At 37.1% G+C, this 23,977-nt stretch overlaps 4 protein-coding genes across 4 annotated transcripts; 3 read left to right on the forward strand and 1 right to left on the reverse strand.

Annotated features, from left to right (window-relative positions):
- Nucleotides 1–3,930: 3,930 nt before the first annotated feature.
- Nucleotides 3,931–8,349, forward strand: LOC125196804. Its single transcript, XM_048095431.1, has 5 exons — nt 3,931–4,788; nt 5,795–5,877; nt 7,186–7,297; nt 7,773–7,825; nt 7,950–8,349. Exons 1-5 carry the CDS (start codon nt 3,990–3,992, stop codon nt 8,091–8,093), a joined length of 1,191 nt encoding a protein of 396 aa, XP_047951388.1. The 5' UTR covers nt 3,931–3,989; the 3' UTR covers nt 8,094–8,349.
- Nucleotides 8,350–9,732: 1,383 nt separating this feature from the next.
- Nucleotides 9,733–10,254, forward strand: LOC125194969. The gene has a single exon (XM_048093180.1). The coding sequence runs from the start codon at nt 9,733–9,735 to the stop codon at nt 10,252–10,254; it is 522 nt and encodes a 173-aa protein (XP_047949137.1).
- A 145-nt stretch (nt 10,255–10,399) lies between these two features.
- On the reverse strand, nt 10,400–14,412 carry LOC125196524 (plasma membrane ATPase 4-like). Its single transcript, XM_048095072.1, has 12 exons — nt 14,273–14,412; nt 13,828–14,046; nt 13,616–13,753; nt 13,210–13,524; nt 12,801–13,127; nt 12,488–12,730; nt 12,288–12,392; nt 11,916–12,225; nt 11,324–11,838; nt 10,987–11,160; nt 10,734–10,916; nt 10,400–10,665 (listed from the first exon to the last, which is right to left on the reverse strand). Exons 1-12 carry the CDS (start codon nt 14,312–14,314, stop codon nt 10,486–10,488), a joined length of 2,751 nt encoding a protein of 916 aa, XP_047951029.1. The 5' UTR covers nt 14,315–14,412; the 3' UTR covers nt 10,400–10,485.
- A 3,976-nt stretch (nt 14,413–18,388) lies between these two features.
- LOC125195945 (plasma membrane ATPase-like) lies at nt 18,389–23,139 on the forward strand. Its single transcript, XM_048094247.1, has 14 exons — nt 18,389–18,579; nt 18,889–19,107; nt 19,182–19,319; nt 19,414–19,728; nt 19,808–20,134; nt 20,193–20,312; nt 20,392–20,514; nt 20,598–20,702; nt 20,770–21,079; nt 21,157–21,671; nt 21,818–21,991; nt 22,081–22,263; nt 22,341–22,522; nt 22,726–23,139. Exons 1-14 carry the CDS (start codon nt 18,532–18,534, stop codon nt 22,820–22,822), a joined length of 2,856 nt encoding a protein of 951 aa, XP_047950204.1. The 5' UTR covers nt 18,389–18,531; the 3' UTR covers nt 22,823–23,139.
- Nucleotides 23,140–23,977: the final 838 nt, after the last annotated feature.

A 23,977-nucleotide genomic window follows, 5' to 3' on the forward strand; every position in this document is an offset into this window, starting at 1 on the left:
ATATTTATATATTGGATGAAGATTATAATCATATTCATATTTATGCAATTACACACATGGACATAGTGCAAAATAGTTAGTTTTACAATTAACTGATTCTATTCTATTTATTTGTTTTATTTTCAAAAGAAATATTCTTACAATTTTTTAAAATTTGAATTTTATTAGTTCATTCATTAATTGGATTATGCGCACGACAATGCTACACAATATCAAATCCCATCAATCCTTGACATGAACAGTGATAAAGAGTACATGCGCCACTGCATATTCTAATTGATATGACCAAAATACCCTTTTAGGGCTAAAGGGTCATTTAGTCAGAAAAAACAAGATACGTGATTATGTTTAAGGTTAGAGACATTCGGAGATATTTTTTTTTCTAATGGACCTGCAGTGCCACAACTGGAAAAACTGGAAAGGTTAGGAATTTTTGATGTAGTTCACTCAAAAGAAAATAAATATTGAAGTATTAGGATATACAAATCCGATATAAACATGATAAATCTCGAAAAGCACTATAAGATTAATATTGACCGTACAAATTTTATACTAATAATTATTAAAACAAATAAAATGACTAGTAAACGCTATATACGCGTATTTCTTCGCATGTTCTAATTAACTTAACTTCTAAATAAATTAATTAATGTTATTATAATTTTTTATTAAATTTAATTAACATGAATATTCGGTGTTTTTAAAAAAAGATGAGATAAAATAGGATTGAGAATATGTAGGGGGTGTTCGCTTTGCAAGGTTGTATCCCAAATTAAATTAGTAATGTATTGTTGGGGTTTGGTGCCCCTTGCACAGCGAAAGTCATGCATTCACAAATAAATCACACATATGGATCTATTTGACATATTATGGGATCAATTTATCACATGTTAAATAATCAATTGCATGCTAGAACACATATAATTCACAAATAAGGAATCAAAACCCTAATTCATGAATTTCTACGGTTTAGAAATACCGATCTGATTCCCCAAAGAATCGTGGATTGCTTGCGCCTTCTCCACATGATGCTCTTCGTACTCAACCACGAACCTTCTAATCTGTATCCCAAACTCAGAATCTGACCTTTGGGTGAGCAAAGCTTGTCAAAATCAAAAGGACTTAATTAGAGAAGAAAACTGAATTAGAGAAGAAGACTGAATTTTCAGTTCCGTGAGAACTGAGAAAATTTCGTCCAGTCAGAGAGAGGAACGATTTTTCACTAAAAATTAATTATTCAATCTCCTTTCTAACTAATTAAATTGAGCTTCAATTTAATACAAGTCCAACAGAATATTATTATCAGCCAGACAGCCACTACAATAAAATAATATTGACTGCCCGACCAATCCCAAATTACGAGTAATCCGGGCTTTACCTCTTTAATTTATTATTTCTCATGTTTAAGATATAAATATCCATTAATTAATTTAAGAGTAAAAGTCAAAATTGGTCCTGAACATAACTATTTTTATAATGAAATATCATTTTTATAATTTAAATATAATGTTTAATTTTAAATAGATTTATTGCTAAAAAATAAAATAAAAACGAAATAAAGTAGTGGGACCATGGACAGTGATGAGAATGGATGGTTAAGGGATAAATGGTTGCATGTGTTGTCTCTTAAATAAAGGATGATATAAAAAATGGTGCGAGGCTCGTGAATAGTTAAGGGATAACGATTGTGGATGTTGTAAACACTTATTTGATTTTTAACTAATTCCAAGTATGATACTCCCTCCGTCTCATGATAAGTGAAACATTTTTTTGGGAACGAGATTTAAGGAATTGATATTTAAGAGCACTCCCAATGGTTCGGCGATAACACTCGGCGATTTTTCGCCGAAAATCGCTGAGTTATCACCGGCCGTTGGGTGTGTTTCGGCGATAATTCGGCGATTAACGCCAACTCCCGATTCATCGCCGATTTATCGCCGAATTATCGGCGCCCACTGTAGGCGCGATTCGGCGATTTTTCGGCTTTTTTTTTTTTTTTTTTTTTTTTTTTTTGAGTTAGGGAAAAATAAGGGAGAAACCATTGGAGCAGTTGGCTAAAAGTTGGCTAAAAATTGAGGATAATTTTTGGTGCTGATGTGGCGCTGATGTGGTAGGAGTTAGGGAGAAATACAGGAGTTTTTAGGGAGAGCATTGGGAGTGCTCTAAAGAGTTAAAATAGAGAGAGTAAGTATGAGAGATAGAAAAGTATAGAACTAAAGAGAGAATAAAGTAAGTGGAAAATAAAGTAAGACAAATGATTTTTTGCTAAAAAAAGAAATGACTCACTTATAGTGGGACATTCCAAAGAGGAATATGACTCGCTTATCTTGGGACGGAAGGAGTATAGATTACACTCCCTCCGTCAACCAATAGTTGGTTTGCTTTGACTGTGCACGAATTTTGAGAAATGTAATAAAAAATTAAAGGATAAATATAGCAGAAAGTGGATCCAACTTTTATATATTACTCCCTCCGTCCAACATTAGGAGTCCCAGTTGAGTTGGATGCATGTTTTAAGAAATATTTGAGTGTGTAATAATTGGAGTGTGTGATAATGGAATGTGAGACCCATTTGCATTATTATTTGCTTTATTCTTTGGATGTGTTTTTACTTGTGCTTTATAGTGTTTTATTTTATAATATTTTTATTTCACTTTTTATGGAAATATCTAACCGGGACTCCTAATGCCGGATGGATGAAAATGGTCAATTGAGACTCCTAATGCCGGACGAAGGGAGTAGTTTGATAATAAAATGAGAGTGAGATAAATTTAATGGAATTTGGATTCCATCACCAAATGTACTAAAAAAACAAATGAGACATATATTGGTGGACATACGAAAATGAAAAAATGAGACACTTATTGACGGACTAAGGAGTAGAAGTAAATTCTAATATGAAATAAATACGTTTGATTATAATCGAATTGAGCAAACCTATCGCATTCCATTTCTTGCACCCCAAAGTCCTTGCTGAAACTACGACAACGCCAATCTCTACAAGCAACATGGATATGAACGATACTTCAAGCCCGAAACCTTGCATTTGCAACTAAAGGCCCAAGCGCTAGATCATTAAGCCTACATGATTTTAATCATCCTTATCTATAAATTATGATTTAATTTATTAGTCCGTACATCGTACGAGTGTGATACTAGTTATAATAAATTAACAGAGAAAAAAAATAAAGTAGGAGAGAGAAACGAGTTAATATTATCAGAAAGAATACTTGTAAGTGTTATTAGCGTATAATATCACACAACTTTTAAATATTTTGATTTTTCTAACGATCTTCAAACTTGACAAAATAGTATATGAACTTTAACTAATGTGTCAATTTTCCACTTTAAAGTTAAACCCTAAACTGAAAATGATATGTCATTGAATTTTCTCCATCATTCTCTTTCATCTCCATCTCACTTTCACTATTCTTTCTCTCCCGTCAACTTTTCGACTAGCCCCGACAAACCATCTTTTTGTCACATCAGCTAACGAGTGGAAAATTGATATCCTGATCAATGTTAAAGTTTGTAATATTATTTGTCAAGTTTGAAGTTTGTGTAAAAAATGTGAAAAGGACCATGATTAGTCCCCCCGTTCCCTCACAGTTGAGTCATTTTTCACTTTCGGAAAGTTCTCTCATAGTTGAGTCATTTTCATATATAACAATTTTTTTCTCTTTCTTACTTTTCTCTCTTACTTTATTCTCTCTACTTTAGACTTTCTACTTTCTCTCTATTTTATTCTCCTTCTTACTTTTTTTATTAATTTATTTAACACTCAACATCCATTTTTAAACTCCGTACCAAAAAGTTTCGTCTCAAATATGAGGAAAGTAAGGGGGTACTATAATTATTGGATAAATCAATACCTTCTTATCGGTAATTACAGATTTACAGTGATTAAGATTGGAAATTTTTAATGAATGTTGAAATGGGGAAGCGTCTTGACGTTTAGTAACTCGGCAGAACCCTAAACCCTCTTGAACATGGCGGCGATTACCAAACGCCTCCTCCATCTCCGCCCCACCGTCCACTTCACCTCTCACCCAAATTCTCACCCCCTCCGCCATTTCTCATCCTCCGACACTCCAGAATCGGATCAATTGCCACAGCATTCTTCAGTCTCCTCGAGCCTCAACGATGTCAGAGCCAGCCTCCAAAATACCCCGCCGCCGCCTCCTCGCTCATTTCCCCCGCCTCGGAACCCGCCGCCGCCCCGATCCAGCTCGAGAGAAGATGTCAGTCAGCTGCTCTCCGAGTTCCGTGCCCGCTCCGCGCCGCCGCCGCCGAATTCCGTCGATAAATACGTCTCGCTTCATGAGCTCTACGAGAAGAACATCAAATCCAAGGGTCGTAGCTTCGATTTTCCTCCCCCTGGTGACGGAAATCGCCCGGATTCTGAAAAGAAGCCAGTTGATTCGTGGTCGATTTCGAAATTTACCAGGGATTTGAAGATGAAAGCGGATCTGGACGGGAAGCTTGGTGCGGGGGGTGGGGGTTTCGTCTCCCCCTTTTCGCACAAGGATGGGAAAGGTTTGGGGTTTGGGAAGATTCATGATCGCTCTGAATTGGGGAAGAGGCTGCAGGCGATGAGACCGGAGAAGCGCAAGGGGAAGTGGTTTTCGTTGCAGGAAATGAGCGACCGGCTTGCTAAGGTCAGGGAGGCTCAGAATAAGGAGCTTGGGAATAGGTCTGGACTCCCGCATGGAGTTGCATTTGGAGTTGTGGATGGTCTTCTTCAAATGCACAAGGACAGTGTGCTAAGGGAAAAACAGAAACACCCAGGTTGGCATTTTGTCTATTCATTTTCTTTTGCTTTTGTCTAATTTGCTCTATCAGTTTAGTTTGCGTAATACTGATTGATTTTACTACTTTTATTGTTCTAGTGATGGTTTTGCTGTTGATATTTGGGGTTGAATTTACTGAGAAAATTAATGCTTTATGCAACTTTAAATTACTAGAAACTCGTTACCGCAGTGGAATTTGCTTGTTCTAATGATGTATTAGGCGTTTTGTATCATGTTTGTATGCTATTGTATGAATACATTTGATTTTAATGTTTACTGGAACTGTAAAATAGGAGTAGTTTATTTATCATATTTGCTGGTAAGAAAGTTGGGCTTCTCAGTTGTATATTAGATCAGGTTAAAGCATGCGAAGAGGCATAGTGATGAAAACGTCTTGGTTTTCAGAGAGTTAATAGGCATGGAAATTAGGAAACACATTCTGAGCAAGCATTTGGGTGGCTTATGGATGTTTTGGGAGAAGATATAATGAGGGCACTGGAAATCAGTATGATTTAGAAACTGCATTTACAATCATTCTGGAGTTTCAGTTAGGTGTTGTGAGAGTATTGGGGGAAGAGAAGTTTTGACTGATTTAATAACCTGCAAAAGAAACTGCTGTCAGCAGCTATGTACTATGAATATGATACATGGAAGATAACTGATAAGTACACTTGTAAGTGAACCTAGAGTGTGACAAAATCAATAGCTTTTATACTGTCATGGACTCATTTTAGAACTTGGAATTACCTCTCTCATGCTATTTCTGATTCTTTGATTTATATACTTCACTTGCACATGTTTCGCATGGCCGTAATATTTTATTGGCGTGGGACTATTCTGTCACAATATTTTTTCTTTGACTGGTTATGGAAGATTTCAGAATTTGTCAAATAAGCTTGTAAATTATACTTGCAATGATATACACATTAGAGGTGATGGTTGCTCTTGATAAACAGTTAACAAATTTGCTGTCTAACATCTTGATGATGGCTAAACTATTGCAGTGAATATTAATATCTTGGGTTCCATGGGTGCCGCCCTAGATGAGAAGATAGCCGGACCACCAAAAGATCATTTAATTGAGAAGGTAAGTTTTATATGGTCTAATCTTGTCAGTTGTCACCATATTTGTGGCTCTTTATAGAGGGAATATCTAGTGTGAAGTGCTGCAGTCAAGTTTAACGTTAATGCAAGAAATTTTTTTTTTTGAAAGCTGTGGCAGTTTGAGATATGTCCAGTTAGTTTCCTAAGCAGCCTCAGTGTGTTTTTCATTCAATATCGAGTTCGTACTTTGTGCTCTCTACATGGTAACCACAGTTTATTAATTATTACTTTATTCACGATATATATTTTTTCAAATTCATTGAGAATATTTTCTGAAAAGTTAGAAACAAATTTGGTTTTCATTCTGCTTGTAGTCATTAGTATACTTTTATTCCTGGCATTTTTTTTCTGTTACACAAGTGCATGTATTTCAGCAGTAGGTTACTGTAATATACATGACAATGCATCATAGCCCTCTCTCTGTCTCCTGAGAGTATAAAACAAGTAGTAGTACTATATTTGGTGCCCCCCCAAAAAAGTATATTAGTACTTTCCATTTGTGAACATGACACCACATTCTACTTCATACTCCCTCCGTCCCACAAGAATATGCACTATTTCCTTTTTAGCCCGTCCCACGAGAATATGCACTTTCTAATTTTGAAAACTCTTTTTTCTCTAATGAGGTGGGACCCAATCTCCACTAACAATACTTTTATTACTTTTTCTCTCTACCTCTCTTTTACTTTACCAATTTTGCATTAAAACTCGTGTTGAACCCAAAGTGCATATTCTTTTGGGACGGAGGGAGTATATCATCCTTCCAAACATCTCTTATTCACCACAAGCACTTTTTTTTCTCCATAGTGGAATCCGTAGTAATACCTGTTATACACTTAAACCATGCACATCTTCCAATTATTTTATTAAAACCTATGCAAGTTAAATGTGCTATACTTGATTTAGTTTTTTTTTTTTTGGGGGGGGAGTAGTATTTTGTCACTTTCAAAATTATGTAATTATATTTTGAACAAGCGCCGGTCATACAATGGCAAGCATCTGGGGCTGAAATGAAGACCCCCCATATGGTGATTCCACTGTACTCTCTTGTACAATGCCGATGGCTTTATGAAGAATAGATTTTTTATAAGCATTCGACTAATAATTTTCTTGTATAATGATTTATGTTCTTGCAACTATTTACTTATATACTTCTGCGTCCCGTAACATATAGTAATAGTTTTCTTGAAGCATTATCTACACACAATTGCAAGGTTCCTTTTAATATCACTCTTCTAATTTGTCCCATCTAAGCTTTCTGATTTACTATTTTTTTCCATGGGATGCACAGTATTTTCATCCTGACAACATGTCATCTGCTGAGAAACTGAAGTTGGAGCTTAAAAAAGTAAGAGATGAATTTAAAATGTCAGAGTCAGATTGTGGTTCTGCTCGTGTTCAAGGTAAAGCTATTGCAACTCTTATTCACATGGGTTGTGCTTTATACTACCTCGTTTACAAAAAATAGTCTTGATTGTGGACGACATGGATTTTAATGCAAAATTGGTAAAGTAAAAGAGAGATAGAGAGAAATGGTGGTTGAAGTATTGTTGGTAGAAAATAAAACCCACCTGATAAGATAGAGAAACTTACTATAAATAGATAGTGATTAGTTTTGGTGGACAGCCAAAGAATGGAAAAACATGACTATTTTTTGTCGACGGATGTAGTATTTCACAGAACACTTTCCTTTTCTTGATTGAAAACTTACATTTAACACAGATGATTAAAAGTTATCTTTCATAGTTAGAAGGCTCTGACAGTGGAGGTTTGAAGAATTGCTTGTATTAACATCTTCTTGTTACATTTCCTGCTAATGGGGTCACTTATTTTTTGACAAAAGAATACTTTCTAAAACGACACTTCTTCCTATTGCAGTTGCTCAATTGACAACAAAGATTAAACATCTGTCGTCTGTTTTACACAAAAAGGTTAGTGTCTCTATCTACAAGGACACCATACAAGTGGAATTTAAATGTCCTCGAGTTCTTGTGTGGTGGTTTAATGTTTCCTCGAATACCAACTCATGATCACATGCCACTGTGATTGTTCTAGGATAAACATTCTACACGGGGCCTTCTAGCAATGGTTCAAAGGAGGAAGAAGTTATTGAAATATCTCAGACGGACTGACTGGGACTCGTACTGCTTTGTTCTAACAAAGCTTGGTCTCCGTGATAACCCTGATGTTAAAGCCTAGGTGATTGCTACCATAGAAATTGAGTTTTCAGGTAAGAAATTTCTGTAGTAGATTTATTCAGTCTTTGCCGTGATTTTGGTTTTTTTTTTGAGGGCTACATTTTGTTTGAACAATAGAAATATGTTGTTTTCTTTATGGAACTCGAGGTTTTTAAAGCATGGATATGGGGGTAATTGAACACCCCAAATCTGGAAAATTTCGATCATCCAATAATGTAAATTATGTTTTAGAAATTAATTTTATCAACACTTTTTTAGCTTCTGTTTCCTCGCTTTGCGTATTCTTGAATCTTCATAATGACAAAGTAGTTCTTGTACATAGTAGAAAATAACAAGAATGTCATAGTCTTATATTCTTGGTTTCAGATATTCGTCTTTAAAATGATGTACCATTGTCTTTAGCGTTCTTTTTTGAAAAAGGAATAATTTATTTGTATTCTCAATTAATGACCATTATAAGTCTACGTTAAAGGTGATTAAAAGCATGCACTTATTCTGAATTGTAATATGAATTTCATATCATGTTTAAAAACTCCATGTAAATTATTGAATTATTAATTTGTTCTTATTGATTTGTTTGTATGTAACACAATCGGCCGTCTACTAAAATAACATTATGTTTTAGGCAGCGAAACATCTTATTATACTAACATGTAACATTTTAGGTAACTTGATTTTTGTTTTAAAGTTGAAGATATAATCATCAAATACTACTTCCTTTCCATTCTAATTTCTAGGTGGAGCATTTTTTATTTGGTACTCCCTCTGTTCCTTGTTAATTGAAGCGCTTCTTTCGGTACATAGATTAATAATAGTGTGTTAAGTGGGTGGTGAATAAAGTCGAGAGAGTAAGAGAGAATAAAATAACAGAGATGATTAAAATAACAGAGATGATTACTTTTTGCCGAAATTAAAAATGACTCAATTTAATTTGGAACTTCCTAAAATAGTAAAATGACCCTATTAATATGGAACGAAAAGAGAATAATGTTGTTTTGTGAGTTAAGCAGAGAAAGAATAAAATAAAGAATAATGTTTCTATTTTAATAAATGTATAGTTGAGACATTCCAAAAGATGGAGATGTCTGTCGTAATATCTATCTTCAGTTTGTTACTTTCTCCATCCACGAAATAATGTCCACATTTGCTACTTTGGTTCGTCCACAAAATAATGTCCACATTCGCGTTTTTTATTTTGGCATATGGATTACACTTTCCACTATCTCATTACATTCACATTCTATTATAAACCAATATATAGAGTGACATTCACATTCTGCTAACCTTTTCAATTCACTTTCTTCACGGTTATTAAAGTCCACATCGAGTCAAAGTGGAATCTTAAATCTTGGCGGAGGGAGTACTTGTTTATGCATGTTTGTTTATGCCATTAACTATATATTAATAGGAATATCCAAATTTCCCAATTACCATGATATAATTTTGTCAGAGTCACTAATTAACCGTGGTTACAAAGCTGTCAGTGTCCAAGAATCACCAAAAACACATAGTGATTTCCACTAGAACACCAAATCAAGTTGTATAATACAATCCAGCAACAAGAATAATGGTACAGCAAAATGCCAACCAATTAATTTCACTAAGATATATAATGAAACAAATATCAGCATCGACCAAACATGAGCAACATTTCAAGGTGGCTATGCAAGAACAGCACCAAAAACATGTTCGTGAAGATCGTGCATCCCGGCGGGCACGTGGAGCTCCACGACCGCCCGATCCTGGCGTCAGAGGTGCTCGACCGCAACCCCAAATGCTGCGTCGCCCACCCCACCGTGTTCCAGCAGCCCCACGAGGTCGTCTCCCCGGAGACCACCCTCCTCCTCGGCCGGAAGTACTATGTGGTGCCACTCGGAACGATCAGGAAGCTCCGCCTCAAGCACCGACGCAAAGGAGCCCCTGATCCCCCACCAATAAGCAACGACAACCGTGATTGTGATCATGAAGCGGGGAGTGTGTGTTGGTTGTTTAGGAATATAGGGAAGAAGGATGAGGTGAGAGAAAAGAGAGATGGTGGTGCTGTGAGTGAGAGTTCAAGTGATGGAAATGGAAATGGAGGCTCTCCTGTAACAGGAAGAATATCTCTTATGTCTATTGATAATTGGCACCCTGGTTTGCATAGTATTTGTGAAGACTATTGAATGTATAGTAATTATTATCTTTCTTTTTAAGTTTTACTACATCTTTGCTTCTTGAGTTAATTAGAGTTTCATTATTCACTTCAACTACAAAAAACAACACCACACAAGCTCATGGAAGTAAAAGAGCAAAAACTATACTCTCTTTCTTGTTGTTTGAACCGTGTACTTCTGCTGTATCGTGCCACGGACTCAGCGAGGGTGTGGAGCTCAATAAGTACTATGTATCTCGTGTTATAGTGACTCGTTTGTCTGTTTCTTGACTTGATCAGCCGTATCTGATAGTTCAGTATAGTTGTTGCTGTCGTCTTTGAAGCTTTCCGGAGCTTTGAGGCCGTGGAGTGTGAGTTGAGCCATTGCCCATTGCGCTTCCCTCTCTCCCCGCCTGTAGTCCTTCTTCGACGTGGAGGCCGTCTGCACACGAATTCAAGTTTGTACTACATCTTGTGTTTGGTGTGATGGGGAAAGAGATGGAATTTTACCTTGTTGTCGGTCATGTTCTTCCCAGCTTTCGTGGCTAGAGCATATCTAATGATGAATTTGAATATGTCGAGAGGGACGTAGATGATGAGGCTGTATAGCCAGATCACCCCCGCCCAACCCCACCCGATGCCCTTGATCCTTGCAAACTCCCAGTTTGCATACACAGCAATCAGAGTTGCAATCTGTTTGATGCATCACAATGTGTTTATGTGGTTGAATGGCAAGATTTGGAGTCATGAGTGAGTGACTTACCAACTGAGCTACTAGGAAAGCAAACACGAGCAGAAGGCCGGGACGTTCTATGTAAGACCATCTTCTCGACCGGGTCACAAAGATGAGAGCCTGACTCACAATGCTCACTTGAAGGTAAATGGCTGAGTTGAGCTCATGGTAGTGGTCCTTGATTGACCTCACACCAAATTCATCCTGAAACAATTATAAAACTTTACTAGGACTGTTACGGCCTCAATGTCCCACATCAGACTAAATGAGATCTTTCTCCTAGCAGCCTAGTTTTTGGGATGAGTTCTCTCGTTTGGTCTGTAACAAGGACATTGTATAAGGCAATAGATAATGAAGGAGGGCTTACCGTGAAAAAATTAGATTCTTGAACAACACAGAAGAAAACAACAGTCATCACAGCAAGATAAGTGCCAAACACAATCCCGGTTGCGAAAATCTCCCTGAGCTTCCACGAGTCGGGCATGGGGGATGGCTTCACCTTGTCCTTGGAGATGGTCATGATGGTTCCGTCGTTGAGGATTGCAATGATCAGAACCATGAAGGGCGAGAAGTCGAACTTCCAGATGAGTGCAAGTATCATGAAACCAAGCACGATACGAATGGTAATGGAAACTGCGTAGATTGTGTAGTTCTTCATCCTCTGGAAGATGGCCCTACTCGTTAGGACAGCGCTCACGATGACACTCAATCCTGGCTCGGTCAATACTATGTCTGATGCACCTCTCGCAGCATCAGTAGCACCCGCCACTGCAATGCCGATGTCTGCCTTCTTCAGAGCCGGGGCATCATTCACTCCATCTCCGGTCATCCCACATATATGCTTCCTCTCTTGCAACTTCTTCACAATCTCGTATTTATGCTCTGTGCCATAATTCCGTTAACGAGTTAGTATTCGATGGAATGGACAGCGAATGCACTAAAAGTTTGTTGAGGCAAACCAGGAAAGACTCCGGCAAAGCCATCAGCCCTCTCAATCAACTCCTCCACAGGAAGGTTTGCAATCGCTTCATCCTTGTGCTGCCCGAGAAGTGACGAAGAAGGATACATGTTCGTTCCCATCCCAAGCCTCCGGCCAGTCTCTTTCGCAATAGCCAACTGATCACCGGTAATCATCTTAACTTTGACACCAAGATGAAGAGCGCGCTTGATTGTCTCCCCACTGTCGTGCCTCGGAGGATCAAAAAGTGGCAAGAGACCGGTAAACACCCACGGGCTGCCAGCACCCTCCTTGTTCTTCTCAGGTACAGTCTGAAAAGTTGGATCTTCATTAGCATTAACAGTTAGATCCTCCATTTGAAACAATGATTTACCTGTTCAGCAACTGCCAAGGAACGAAGTCCACGGTCTGCAAACTTATCGATGATGGAGAGAACTTTCTTCTTCACGTCTTCTTTGAGGTTACAGAGCTCAATGATCTAAACAAAGAGATAAACATTTAGGGGAAAGAGAAAGTGAAAGAGAAAGAGAAAGGGAGAGGCTATTCTTATCCTTCATCTACAAGATTAAATACCTGTTCAGGAGCACCTTTGCTCACTCTGTGCCAATCTCCTTTACTGTCGATATAAGTAATAGCAGTACGCTTCTCAACGGGATTAAACGCGAGGAAATGCACTTCAGTAATCCCGGCTCTTGCCTCTTTGGGATCAGCCAACATTCCCACAATGCAAGCATCAATAGCATCCTGATTCTCTATCCTGGATGCTCTAGCTCCCTGGAGGATCACATGATCTTTGTCCGCATCTGTTGAAAATACCTGCACCACGAGAGTTATCGTGTTGTATGTCAACCCGAGAGCTTTATGCGATTTGATTTGATTTACCAACCTCAATTAAATTTTTGTCAACAGTAAGCTTGTTTAGAGTGAGGGTCCCGGTTTTGTCGCAGCAGAGAACATCCATCCCGGCCATTTCTTCAATGGCTGTCATCCTCTTCGTGATAGCACCCTGCTGCGACAATCTGTGGGAACCGATGGCCACGGTTACCGACAGCACTGTTGGCAGGGCAATCGGAATGCCTCCAATGAGAAGGACCAACATATTGTCAATTCCACTCCTGTACTTCCTATGTTGAATTGCGTACATGACTACAACCTCAATGACGAGCCCAATGGCGATGGAACAGATGCAGAAGTTACCGATGGCGGTAAGCACCTAAACCAACCTCTCAAGAAAAAGTTCAGACACGACAGATAGACCGAGGTTAAAACTACAAAGACTACTGCAAATGCACAACCTTCTGAAAGTGGCCGACGTTCTGAGTGCTGTCAACGAGATGTGCTGCCTTACCAAAGAAGGTATTGATTCCGGTGGCAATGACAATAGCCTCAATCTCGCCTTGCTTGCAGGTTGATCCTGAAAACACATCACTCCCGGGCTTCTTAGTGACAGGCAATGATTCACCGGTGAGTGCAGACTGATCAATCTTTAAAGGATCGCCTTCAAGGAGACGTGCATCAGCCGGGATAATGTCTCCCAACTTGATGCTAATTATGTCTCCAGGGACAAGAATGACAGCTTCCTGCTCACTCCATTTCTCATCTCTCAATACCTTAACAAAATATAAATAATGTAGTAATTAGTTTGGAACGAGCCTAAATAGAAAAGTGCGAGTAACATAAGACAGAGGGAGTATAATTAACCTTAGTCTTGGGTGCAAGACCTGCCATGAGAGCAGCAGCAGCATTGCCTGCATTGTTCTCTTCGATGAAACTAATGGTGGAGTTGATGATCAACAACGACACAATTCCGACAAAATCTTTCCAATCTGGTGATTTGCCCTGAAAACAAAACAAAGTGACTGAGTTCACAAATCACATGGCAGTTGGATACTTGAGTGGTAGAATGAGATTACATCTCCGTTGGCCAAAACGAGGGCCATGATAGCAGCAATCTCCATAACCCATGAGAGGGGATTCCACATAAACCCTAAGAATAACAAAAGCTTGCTATTCGTCTTCTCTTCTAGCTTGTTTGGCCCAAAAACCTCTAGCCTGGTTTCGGCCTCTCTTGATGTTAATCCCTCCCTCGAACTGTGTAGTTGTTCAAACACTTCCTCTAAAGGTATGTTTCCCTGAACTCACCACAACACACATAAACACTCTCATCATATATTATTACCATAAGTTGAGGGAAGAAAGTGACAGATTTAACATAAAAGACACACATAGCATGCACATTCATGATCTAATAACAAAAAAGACACACATAGCATTATGAAATCCAAATCCAATTGAAAATAATGTACTCTATTTATGAAGGAAGATTAGCAAAAATCTCATATATAATCAAACCAATACCAGGTCAATCTCCACCGGCTTGATATCTTGCAATTTGGCCATCTTTGGACCTCACAACAATGTAGATTCAATCAATCTCCTCTAAAGAAAATCACAATGGAATTAGGAGTAGAGAGAGAACCAGAATCGCAGTATTTTGAATCTTGGAATATGTAAGTAACAGAAATCCTTGCAAGGTGGAGAGGTGTTTGTACCACTCCTTAACTAACTATTCTCTCATGCTATACTTAGTCGACTAATATACCTTCTTACAAATGGACACTCACTATTCATATTCTATTCATTAATATCATTTCTCATTTTATTTTTACACACATTCCACTAATTGATTTTACTCAAATTTCATTTTATAATTAATATGGAGTACTACTATAAAAGTGAGTCTCATGTTCTATTAACTTTTTCACCTATGTTTCTTAAAATACATGTTGATACGAAATTAGACATCTAATGACAAAAGGAGAATACATGACTACATAAACAACACATTAAATATTGATAGTTTAAGAACAATTTTTTATTTGACATTAATAATATAGTAAACAGCTACAGTACAAAAATTGTTAAGCTCATAAATAAGATGGAACGTACGTAAAATTAAAAAATCACAATATAGCCAGAGGAAAAATTAATAATACATTTAATTGACTTTTCAATTTCGACCCTTTAAAATCAATTTGAATTTACAACATTAAAAGAAATAATGTACTATGATTAGTAGTACTACTCCCTCCGTTCCATAGTAATAGAGTCCACAATGGCGGATCCAGAAAATGAAATTCGTGGGGTCGAATATAGCAAAAAATATTTTTATTATTTCTCGACTCTGATGGTGTCCTTTTTTTCTCGACTTTGATCCTTTTTGTTGCTTCCTCCTCTGTCGTCATCTTCATAAATCCTACTCCACTAAAGTAATCATATCTATAAATACATGGATTAGAAATAGCACCTCGCTTTACATAACATTTGTATTCTTTTTTTACTTCATTGTTAATGTGAAATCATAAACTTGATAAAGAGTAGTATGTTGTCTTTCATAACTAATTAAAATTTTATGAAATTATTAAACATAACCTTTAAATATAATGAAATCTAGTATTTTTATTGTTTTTAATAAATGAGATACATATGTATAAATAATTATCAATCCATTATATGAAAAATAGTAGTAGTAATTAAATTTCTTGGTATTAATTTGATTCTAGAGGCCATCACAGTTAATTAATTAGTTATAAAACGTTAATTAGAGTGAATTATTTGAAATATTAAAACTATTTTGTTAATTTTGAATACGTTAATTCACATTTAACAAAAGAGATAAAAGTGCCTTATTAACAAGTTGGGTCCCACAATGAGTATTTTCCTTTTCATCGTCTTCTTTCCCAATTCTCACCATTTCCCTCTTCTCACCAGTAACTCCATTTTCACTCTGCAACTCAATTTTTAAAAATTCTTCTTAAATTATTCAAATAACTCCTCTATGTCTATGAGTTTCTCGTCTCACACACATGACCACCAAGAATCGTGACTGCTCTATTTCCCGTTCCGGCGCACCGCGGGGTCGGCGGAGACTTCAAATGCCAGAACTAATGGAGTTCCCCATGTCTTAGTTGGCCGGCGGTGCGCCGCTGATAGAGTCATTTTGCCATTTTGATACGTTCCATAATAATATAGTCATTTTCATTTTTTAAGTAAAAGTCAACACATTTTTCCACGTCTACTTTACCCTCTCTTCATCTCTCTACCTTTTTTATTTTCCACTTTATTCTCTCTTTACTTAACTCACCTAACACAATTTTTCTTAATCTCTATGCTAATAAGAAACACTTCCATTATTATGGAATGGAGTGAATGCTTTTGTTGGTTCAGAGAGTGTGCTCAGTAAATCTATTTTACTGATAAAATATTTCTTATTTAACGAGTACTTTGGTGCTCACTAATTAACATTTTTTTAGTGATAGTACAGAGTTATTTACTATTATGTCTCGGCACATTAAAGAATCATTTTTCCGAATAATGCTTCACATAATTTCCTTATTTTCCAAAACATAAAAGGAATCAAAACAAATATAATTAGTGGCTTCGATATTCGTTAACATAAAATATTTTACTGGCTGGACATATATTGAAGTCTTGTTTGACGAGAAAATATTCAGTGATCCTTCCACACCAAAGTGTCATGATGAGGTGGTGTACTCAACCATTTAATTCTTGACAAATATCAAAATAAATGACTAGACATGTCAACTAATAAAGTTATTTATGGAAGATATTCATTAAATCACTTTTATAGAAGATATGCATCAAATAACTTTTATAAAATAATGCATAATTATTAATATTGAAATTATCAATACTTTTTTGCCTCTTATGTATACACTACATACTTATATATATAATAATCATATTTTATATGTATTCATTATCTTTTGGCCAAAAAAAAAAAAGTAGTATAATCACGGAGTGCAATACTTTGTTAGTATTATTTAAATTTTATGATTATAATTTTCTTTATCTTATATGTTTATACATAAAAATATATATGTAAGTGAAAATGCACACAAATAAAAAGTATGATCATAATTTAATTTTTCTATTTTTGTATTGCATTTTAAGAGTTATATGTACTTAGTAACTTGATATGAATTTAAAAACTAACTTATAACTATTTAAGTAAGTAATTATATTTATACATAGGAGCAAAAAATATTGCTAGCAATTTTTAGATTTTAAAATTATACAGTATTACGTAAAAGTGGTTTAATAAATTTTGTAAGATTTAATGCATTAAATAGGTTATATATTTACTTAGTAACTTAATATAAAAATGAAAATTAAATTAACTATATAAGTGTGTCATTATATTTATATATACTATAAGAAGAAAAAATATTGACAATTTTCATATTTTAAGAATTAAGAATTTAAGATTATGCAATATTCTATAAAAGTGATTTAATAAATATCTTCTAAAAATAACTCTATTAGTTGGCATGTCTAGTCATTTACTTTTCCATTTGTTAAAAATTAAATGGTTGAGTACACCACCTCATTATAACACTTTGGTGTGGAAGGACCACTGAATATTTTCTCCTTATTTCACATAGACCTCAACTCTCCTTTCCTTTTTCGTCCAAGTAAAACTAGCTTAACTTTGTTGGCTCGGTCATGAACATCGATTCATAAAATCAGATAATAGCTCATCGATTTATAAAATTGGATAATTGCTCAAAAGTATTACTCCCTCTGTCCTTCTATAGTAGAAGCATTTTTTTGGGTATATGAATTTTAAAAAATATGTTATGTAAGTTAAGGGGAGAAAAAATAAAGTTAGAAAATAGAATAAAGTTCACATATAAAGAGAAAATAAATTATGAGAGAAGCGGTGATTGCTTTTTGCAAAAAAAAAAAAAACTCAACATAATACAAAAAGAAATACTCCCTCTATCCCCTAAAAATAGGAACTTTTGAATTGACATGAATTTTAATGAAAATTGGTAAAATAAGAGACCGATAGAAAGAAAAGTGTGTTAGTGGAAAATGGGTCCACCTCATTAGAGAGAAAGAAATTTCCTTAAATAGAAAGTTAAAATTTCTATTTTTAGGGGACGAACCAAAAAAAAAAAAGTTTCTAGGGGACAGGGAGTATGACTCAACTACATTGAGATGAAAGGAATATGTAGTATTAGCAGTTTAGTGTATTTTAAAAGATTAAAAGATTAAAAGATAGTGGAGAAATCCTTATTGTACTCCTAAAGAAGTCTGGTTTTGTGGTAACGGGCATAACAAATTTTTGTAATTAAAAACAAGGCACTTTGAAAAATATATCCAATTATTACATGCATTAAATTATTTTTCCAATAATATTATATTTGTGGACCCATGCACTTATATATCATTATTTCTCCCACTTTGGTATTGACTTGGACATTGGTTTCATTTCCAAATCAGACTAATTACTGATTGACAAAGTCATTTCGTATAGCATGGTATTGTTGTGGTCCAAATTCAATTCCCTAATTATAGAAATAGTAAATTTCAAAAATAGTAAATCCAACAGTATAAAAGCTATCGGCCTTAAAGCTCAGATTTTGATAATCACTCACTCACTGAATAAAGGCAGCTACCAATTATACTCCAATTTTTAACGTACATAACTGCTTAATTCAATTTCCATTTCAATGAACAAGTGTGTTGACACCATATTATTGAGGCCAATTTGATGCTCTGACTATTTCAACGTGACATACACAGGAAAAATGGCAGCCAGTGGTTTGGAGGAGATCAAGAACGAGAATGTTGATCTGGTAATGTTTTTATTGATTTTCTTATTTACCAAAATTTTGATTTGGTTTTGAATCTTGATATGCAAAAAATCGTTGTTACATGTGCATGTTGAAATTTTGTATTTTGGTAGTCTTATGATACAGATCAAATAGGAGAACTCAGCCCAAAAGACTAGCATGTTAGGAGAGAGAGCCCATTTAGTCTTTATACGTCACATAGTTGTTCTCACAACTGATGTGGGACGTTGAGTCTGTAACATCTTATGACAATGTATTGAATTGAATTTGGATTTTGATAAAAGTGTTTGTCGATTTTTGGGAGGAATTCAGGAACACTTACCTTTGGAGGAAGTGTTTGCTAAGCTGCATTGTTCGAGGGAGGGATTGGCGTCGACAGAGGCGGAAAGGAGGCTCGAGCTATTCGGGCCAAACAAGCTAGAAGAGAAGACAGAGAGCAAGCTTTTAATATTCTTGGGGTTTATGTGGAATCCCCTCTCATGGGTTATGGAGATTGCTGCTATCATGGCCATTGTTTTGGCCAATGGAGATGTAATAATATCCCTTATCCACAAACTAGCATTGCATTGTGAAGAGAATGTGACTCCATCTTGTTTTGTTTTCAGGGTAAACCACCAGATTGGCAAGATTTCGTTGGAATTATGTCGTTGTTGATCATCAACTCCACCATTAGTTTCATAGAGGAGAACAATGCAGGCAATGCTGCTGCAGCACTCATGGCTGGTCTTGCACCCAAGACTAAGGTTAATTATACTTATACTCCCTCTGTCTCAAGTTATTCGCACTTTTCTATTTAGGCTCGTTCGAAACTAATTACATTATATATATTTTGTCAAGGTATTGAGAGATGGGAAATGGAGTGAGCAGGAAGCTGCTATTCTTGTCCCTGGAGACATAATTAGCATCAAGTTGGGAGACATTGTCCCGGCTGATGCACGTCTCCTTGAAGGCGATCCTTTAAAGATTGATCAATCCGCGCTCACTGGCGAGTCATTGCCTGTCACTAAGAACCCCGGGAGTGGAGTGTTTTCAGGATCCACCTGCAAGCAAGGTGAAATTGAGGCTGTTGTCATTGCCACCGGAATCAATACCTTCTTTGGTAAGGCAGCACATCTCGTTGACAGCACTCAGAATGTCGGCCACTTTCAGAAGGTTGTGCATTTCCATCACTCTTTGTAGTTGTAACCTCGGTCTATCTGTTGTGTCTGAAAATCTTGAGTGCTTGGTTTAGGTGCTTACTGCCATCGGCAACTTCTGCATCTGCTCCATCGCCGTTGGGATTGTCATTGAGATTGTAGTTATGTATCCAATTCAGCACAGGAAGTATAGGAGTGGAATTGACAATTTGCTGGTCCTTCTCATTGGAGGCATTCCGATCGCCATGCCAACGGTGTTGTCTGTAACCATGGCCATCGGTTCCCACAGATTGTCGCAGCAGGGTGCTATCACTAAGAGGATGACAGCCATTGAGGAAATGGCCGGGATGGATGTCCTCTGCAGTGACAAAACCGGGACTCTCACTCTAAACAAGCTCACTGTTGACAGAAATCTAATCGAGGTTAGTTAATATATAATCAAATCTAATGAATCAGAGTTTACATACAATGCGCGTGCAGGTATTTTCAAAAGACGCGGACAAGGACCATGTCATCCTTCAAGGAGCTAGAGCATCGAGGGTGGAGAATCAGGACGCTATTGATGCTTGCATTGTCGGAATGTTGGCTGATCCTAAAGAGGTATACTTATAGTTGTATGGATTATATTTTTTGGTTGAAGCGAACTACTACGCATAATTTGTTTGAAATTTTACTTCAGGCAAGAGCGGGGATTACTGAGGTGCATTTTCTTCCGTTCAATCCTGTGGAGAAGCGGACTGCTATTACTTATATCGACGGTAAAGGAGATTGGCACCGAGTGAGCAAAGGTGCTCCCGAGCAGGTAATTGATTTTCGTAAATAGTAGGGGAATATTTATATCTCTTTGCATAATCATTTGGCCTAACTGTTAATCTATTTTCCTAGATCATTGAACTTTGTAACCTCAAGGATGATGTAAAGAAAAAATCCCTCTCCATCATCGACAAGTTTGCTGATCGTGGACTTCGTTCGTTGGCTGTTGCTGAACAGGTAAATCTTTATGTTTTAAATGGACATATATAAAAATCAGAACTAATGCTTATGATTAATTTTTCAGACTGTACCTGAGAAGACGAAGGAGGGTGCTGGCAGCCCGTGGGTGTTTACCGGTCTCTTGCCACTTTTTGATCCTCCAAGGCACGACAGTGGGGAGACAATCAAGCGCGCTCTTCATCTTGGTGTTAATGTTAAGATGATTACCGGCGATCAGTTGGCTATTGCGAAAGAAACTGGCCGGAGGCTTGGGATGGGCACGAACATGTATCCTTCTTCCTCACTTCTTGGGCAGCACAAGGATGAAGCGATTGCCAACCTACCTGTGGAGGAGTTGATTGAGAGGGCTGATGGCTTTGCCGGAGTCTTTCCTGGTTTGCCTTAACAAACTTTTAGTGCATTCGCTGTCCATTCCATCGAATACTAACTCGTTAACGGAATTATGGCACAGAGCATAAATACGAGATTGTGAAGAAGTTGCAAGAGAGGAAGCATATATGTGGGATGACCGGAGATGGAGTGAATGATGCCCCGGCTCTGAAGAAGGCAGACATCGGCATTGCAGTGGCGGATGCTACTGACGCTGCGAGAGGTGCATCAGACATAGTGTTGACCGAGCCAGGATTGAGTGTCATCGTGAGCGCTGTCCTAACGAGCAGAGCCATCTTCCAGAGGATGAAGAACTACACAATCTATGCAGTTTCCATTACCATTCGTATCGTGCTTGGTTTCATGCTACTTGCGCTCATCTGGAAGTTCGACTTCTCGCCCTTCATGGTTCTGATCATTGCAATCCTCAACGATGGAACCATCATGACCATCTCCAAGGACAAGGTGAAGCCATCCCCCATGCCCGACTCGTGGAAGCTCAGGGAGATTTTCGCAACCGGGATTGTGTTTGGCACTTACCTTGCTGTGATGACTGTTGTTTTCTTCTGGGCTGTTCAAGAATCTAATTTTTTCACAGTAAGCCCCCCTTCATTATCATATTGCCTTTTACAATGTCCTTGTCACAGACCAAACGAGACAACTCATACCAAAAGACTAGCATGTTACACTTAATGCTCTAATGAGTGTGTAACAGTCCTAGTAAACATTTATGATTGTTACAGGATAAATTTGGTGTGAGGCCAATCAAGGGCCATTACCACGAGCTCAACTCGGCTATATACCTTCAAGTGAGCATTGTGAGCCAAGCTCTAATCTTCGTGACCCGGTCAAGAAGCTGGTCGTACATAGAACGACCCGGTCTTCTTCTCGTGTTTGCTTTCCTTGTAGCCCAAATGGTAAGTCTCTTCCTTAAGAAATCTTTATTAGGAGTATATGATTCAACAACATGGCCATTGATAATATTGTGTTATGATACAACACACAGATTGCAACTCTGATTGCTGTGTATGCAAACTGGGAGTTTGCAAGAATCAAGGGGATTGGGTGGGGCTGGGCAGGGGTGATCTGGCTATACAGCGTCATCTTCTACATTCCTCTCGACATATTCAAATTCTTCGTTAAATACGCGCTCAGCGGGAAAGCATGGAAGAACATGATTGACAACAGGGTATGTTTCCATCTCTTTCCACATCAAATCAAACACACATAGTGATTAGTGACATCAAACTTGGAATTGGTGTGCAGACGGCCTTCACGTCGAAGAAGGACTACGGGCGGGGAGAGAGGGAAGCGCAATGGGCAACAGCTCAACGCACACTCCATGGCCTCAAAGCTCCGGATAGCTCTGAAGTGTTAAATGACACCAGCAACTATAGAGAACTCTCTGAGATAGCGGAACAGGCCAAGAAACGCGCAGAAGTTGCAAGGTAATGAATCATTTCATCTTGTAAATAACCATATATAAAAGTCCCACGTTGCTTGAGTCATTTTTATTAGCACTCATTTTTGGTAAAGTAAGAGATAAAATAATATAGAGAAGAGTCTTCTCGTTCGTATTCCCTTGCTTACTTTAATCTTTCTCCACTTTAACTATTTAATTAAATAGAATTTGTTTTGATCGAAATAACAGATTGAGGGAGCTGAACACGCTGAAGGGGCATGTTGAGTCTGTGGTGAAGCTCAAGGGGCTCGACATCGACACGATAAACCAGAACTACACGGTGTGAGAAGCTAGAAGAGAGGGATGGATATATATACATATATAGGGAGAGAATGTGGAGCTAGCTGTGCGGATGCTAGAATAAAGGGAGAGGTAGAGAAAGTAGAGTTGATTCATTGTTTTTGGAGAACTAGTGTTTAATTGCAATCTATTTTCCAGTCTATGTTTGTTTTGCAAAGTCGAATAATAGCGCATGCTGAGAAGCCATGTATTATTTCTTCTTCATCGACTTGTTTATGAACCCTTCAATTTCAGATGATCTTTGTTGCATTTAGAGAGCCTGATACGATCTCTCGTCGTTGAGAAAGCTTTGCACGAACATGTTATACGCTACAATCGAAGTTCTTTATTGAAAGTTATGTTAGTTCTACGGAAATTGTCTTAAATTGATGCGTACGAAAAATTGCATGCACAAAATCCCGTCAGTCGTCGATCTTCAATTCATTATTACATTTTCTTTTAAGATCGTTTAACTTCATTCTTTCTAAAATCAAGTAAAATAATCCCAAAAAATGAACCAAAAATAAAATGAAGTAAAACGGACCAAAAATGAATAAATGATGTTATAAAATGAAGTAAAGCAAACTAAAAATGAAGGGTTCGACATTCGACCCTAGAAATGAATTCGACATGGATCATAGATCGGGTAGTTTGTACTTTTTTGTTATGGTATTAGGAAGATACTGTAGCATATTTGAGTACTCGCCTAGTTTGGTGATGATACCTTTTATTTTCTTTTTTATTGGAATGATGTTCACGAACTAGTTTCTCAAAAACTACACAACTATTTTGAATAAATGGATGTCTTTATCATTCGAACATGTGTGCATTCATGCATTTGACCTCTCATTATCAACCCTTCACCTATGCAAAATTCGTTGAATTTGATGCTTGTAAGGATCTTACTCACCATGATTTATGTTGAGTTTAGCTTGTAAAAGACCCTTGTTTGTTTTTTACTGCCTGAATTATTGAGGGATTAGTAAAGGGAAAAGGAAAAGCTCTCTGATTGCTCTTTGTAAAATTCCACATTTTTACTCAATCTTGCTTGAAACCATGAAAAGTTCACATTTCAATCGAAATTTAGGAAGCTATGTGGTTTGACAAATGAGAATTAATTATACCTGATAAAGTTTTAAAATCATGATCATTTGAACTTGAG

This window comes from Salvia hispanica, chromosome 6 (assembly GCF_023119035.1).
Source record: "Salvia hispanica cultivar TCC Black 2014 chromosome 6, UniMelb_Shisp_WGS_1.0, whole genome shotgun sequence".
Lineage (NCBI taxonomy): Eukaryota > Viridiplantae > Streptophyta > Magnoliopsida > Lamiales > Lamiaceae > Salvia > Salvia hispanica.

Excerpts from the sequence above, each read along its gene's own strand:
- LOC125196524 (XM_048095072.1), bottom strand. The coding sequence starts at position 14,314 with ATGGCCAAATTGCAAGATATCAAGCCGGTGGAGATTGACCTG. Across the intron at positions 11,839-11,915 it reads CTTTGCCGGAGTCTTTCCTG|AGCATAAATACGAGATTGTG; the intron begins GTTTGCCTCAAC and ends ATTATGGCACAG. Across the intron at positions 11,161-11,323 it reads AAGAATCTAATTTTTTCACG|GATGAATTTGGTGTGAGGTC; the intron begins GTAAGCCCTCCT and ends TAATTGTTTCAG.
- LOC125196804 (XM_048095431.1), top strand. The coding sequence starts at position 3,990 with ATGGCGGCGATTACCAAACGCCTCCTCCATCTCCGCCCCACCGTCCAC. Across the intron at positions 5,878-7,185 it reads AAGATCATTTAATTGAGAAG|TATTTTCATCCTGACAACAT; the intron begins GTAAGTTTTATA and ends TGGGATGCACAG. Across the intron at positions 7,826-7,949 it reads CGTCTGTTTTACACAAAAAG|GATAAACATTCTACACGGGG; the intron begins GTTAGTGTCTCT and ends TGATTGTTCTAG.
- LOC125195945 (XM_048094247.1), top strand. The coding sequence starts at position 18,532 with ATGGCAGCCAGTGGTTTGGAGGAGATCAAGAACGAGAATGTTGATCTG. Across the intron at positions 19,729-19,807 it reads ATGTCGGCCACTTTCAGAAG|GTGCTTACTGCCATCGGCAA; the intron begins GTTGTGCATTTC and ends TGCTTGGTTTAG. Across the intron at positions 20,135-20,192 it reads TTGACAGAAATCTAATCGAG|GTATTTTCAAAAGACGCGGA; the intron begins GTTAGTTAATAT and ends ATGCGCGTGCAG.
- LOC125194969 (XM_048093180.1), top strand. The coding sequence starts at position 9,733 with ATGAGCAACATTTCAAGGTGGCTATGCAAGAACAGCACCAAAAACATG.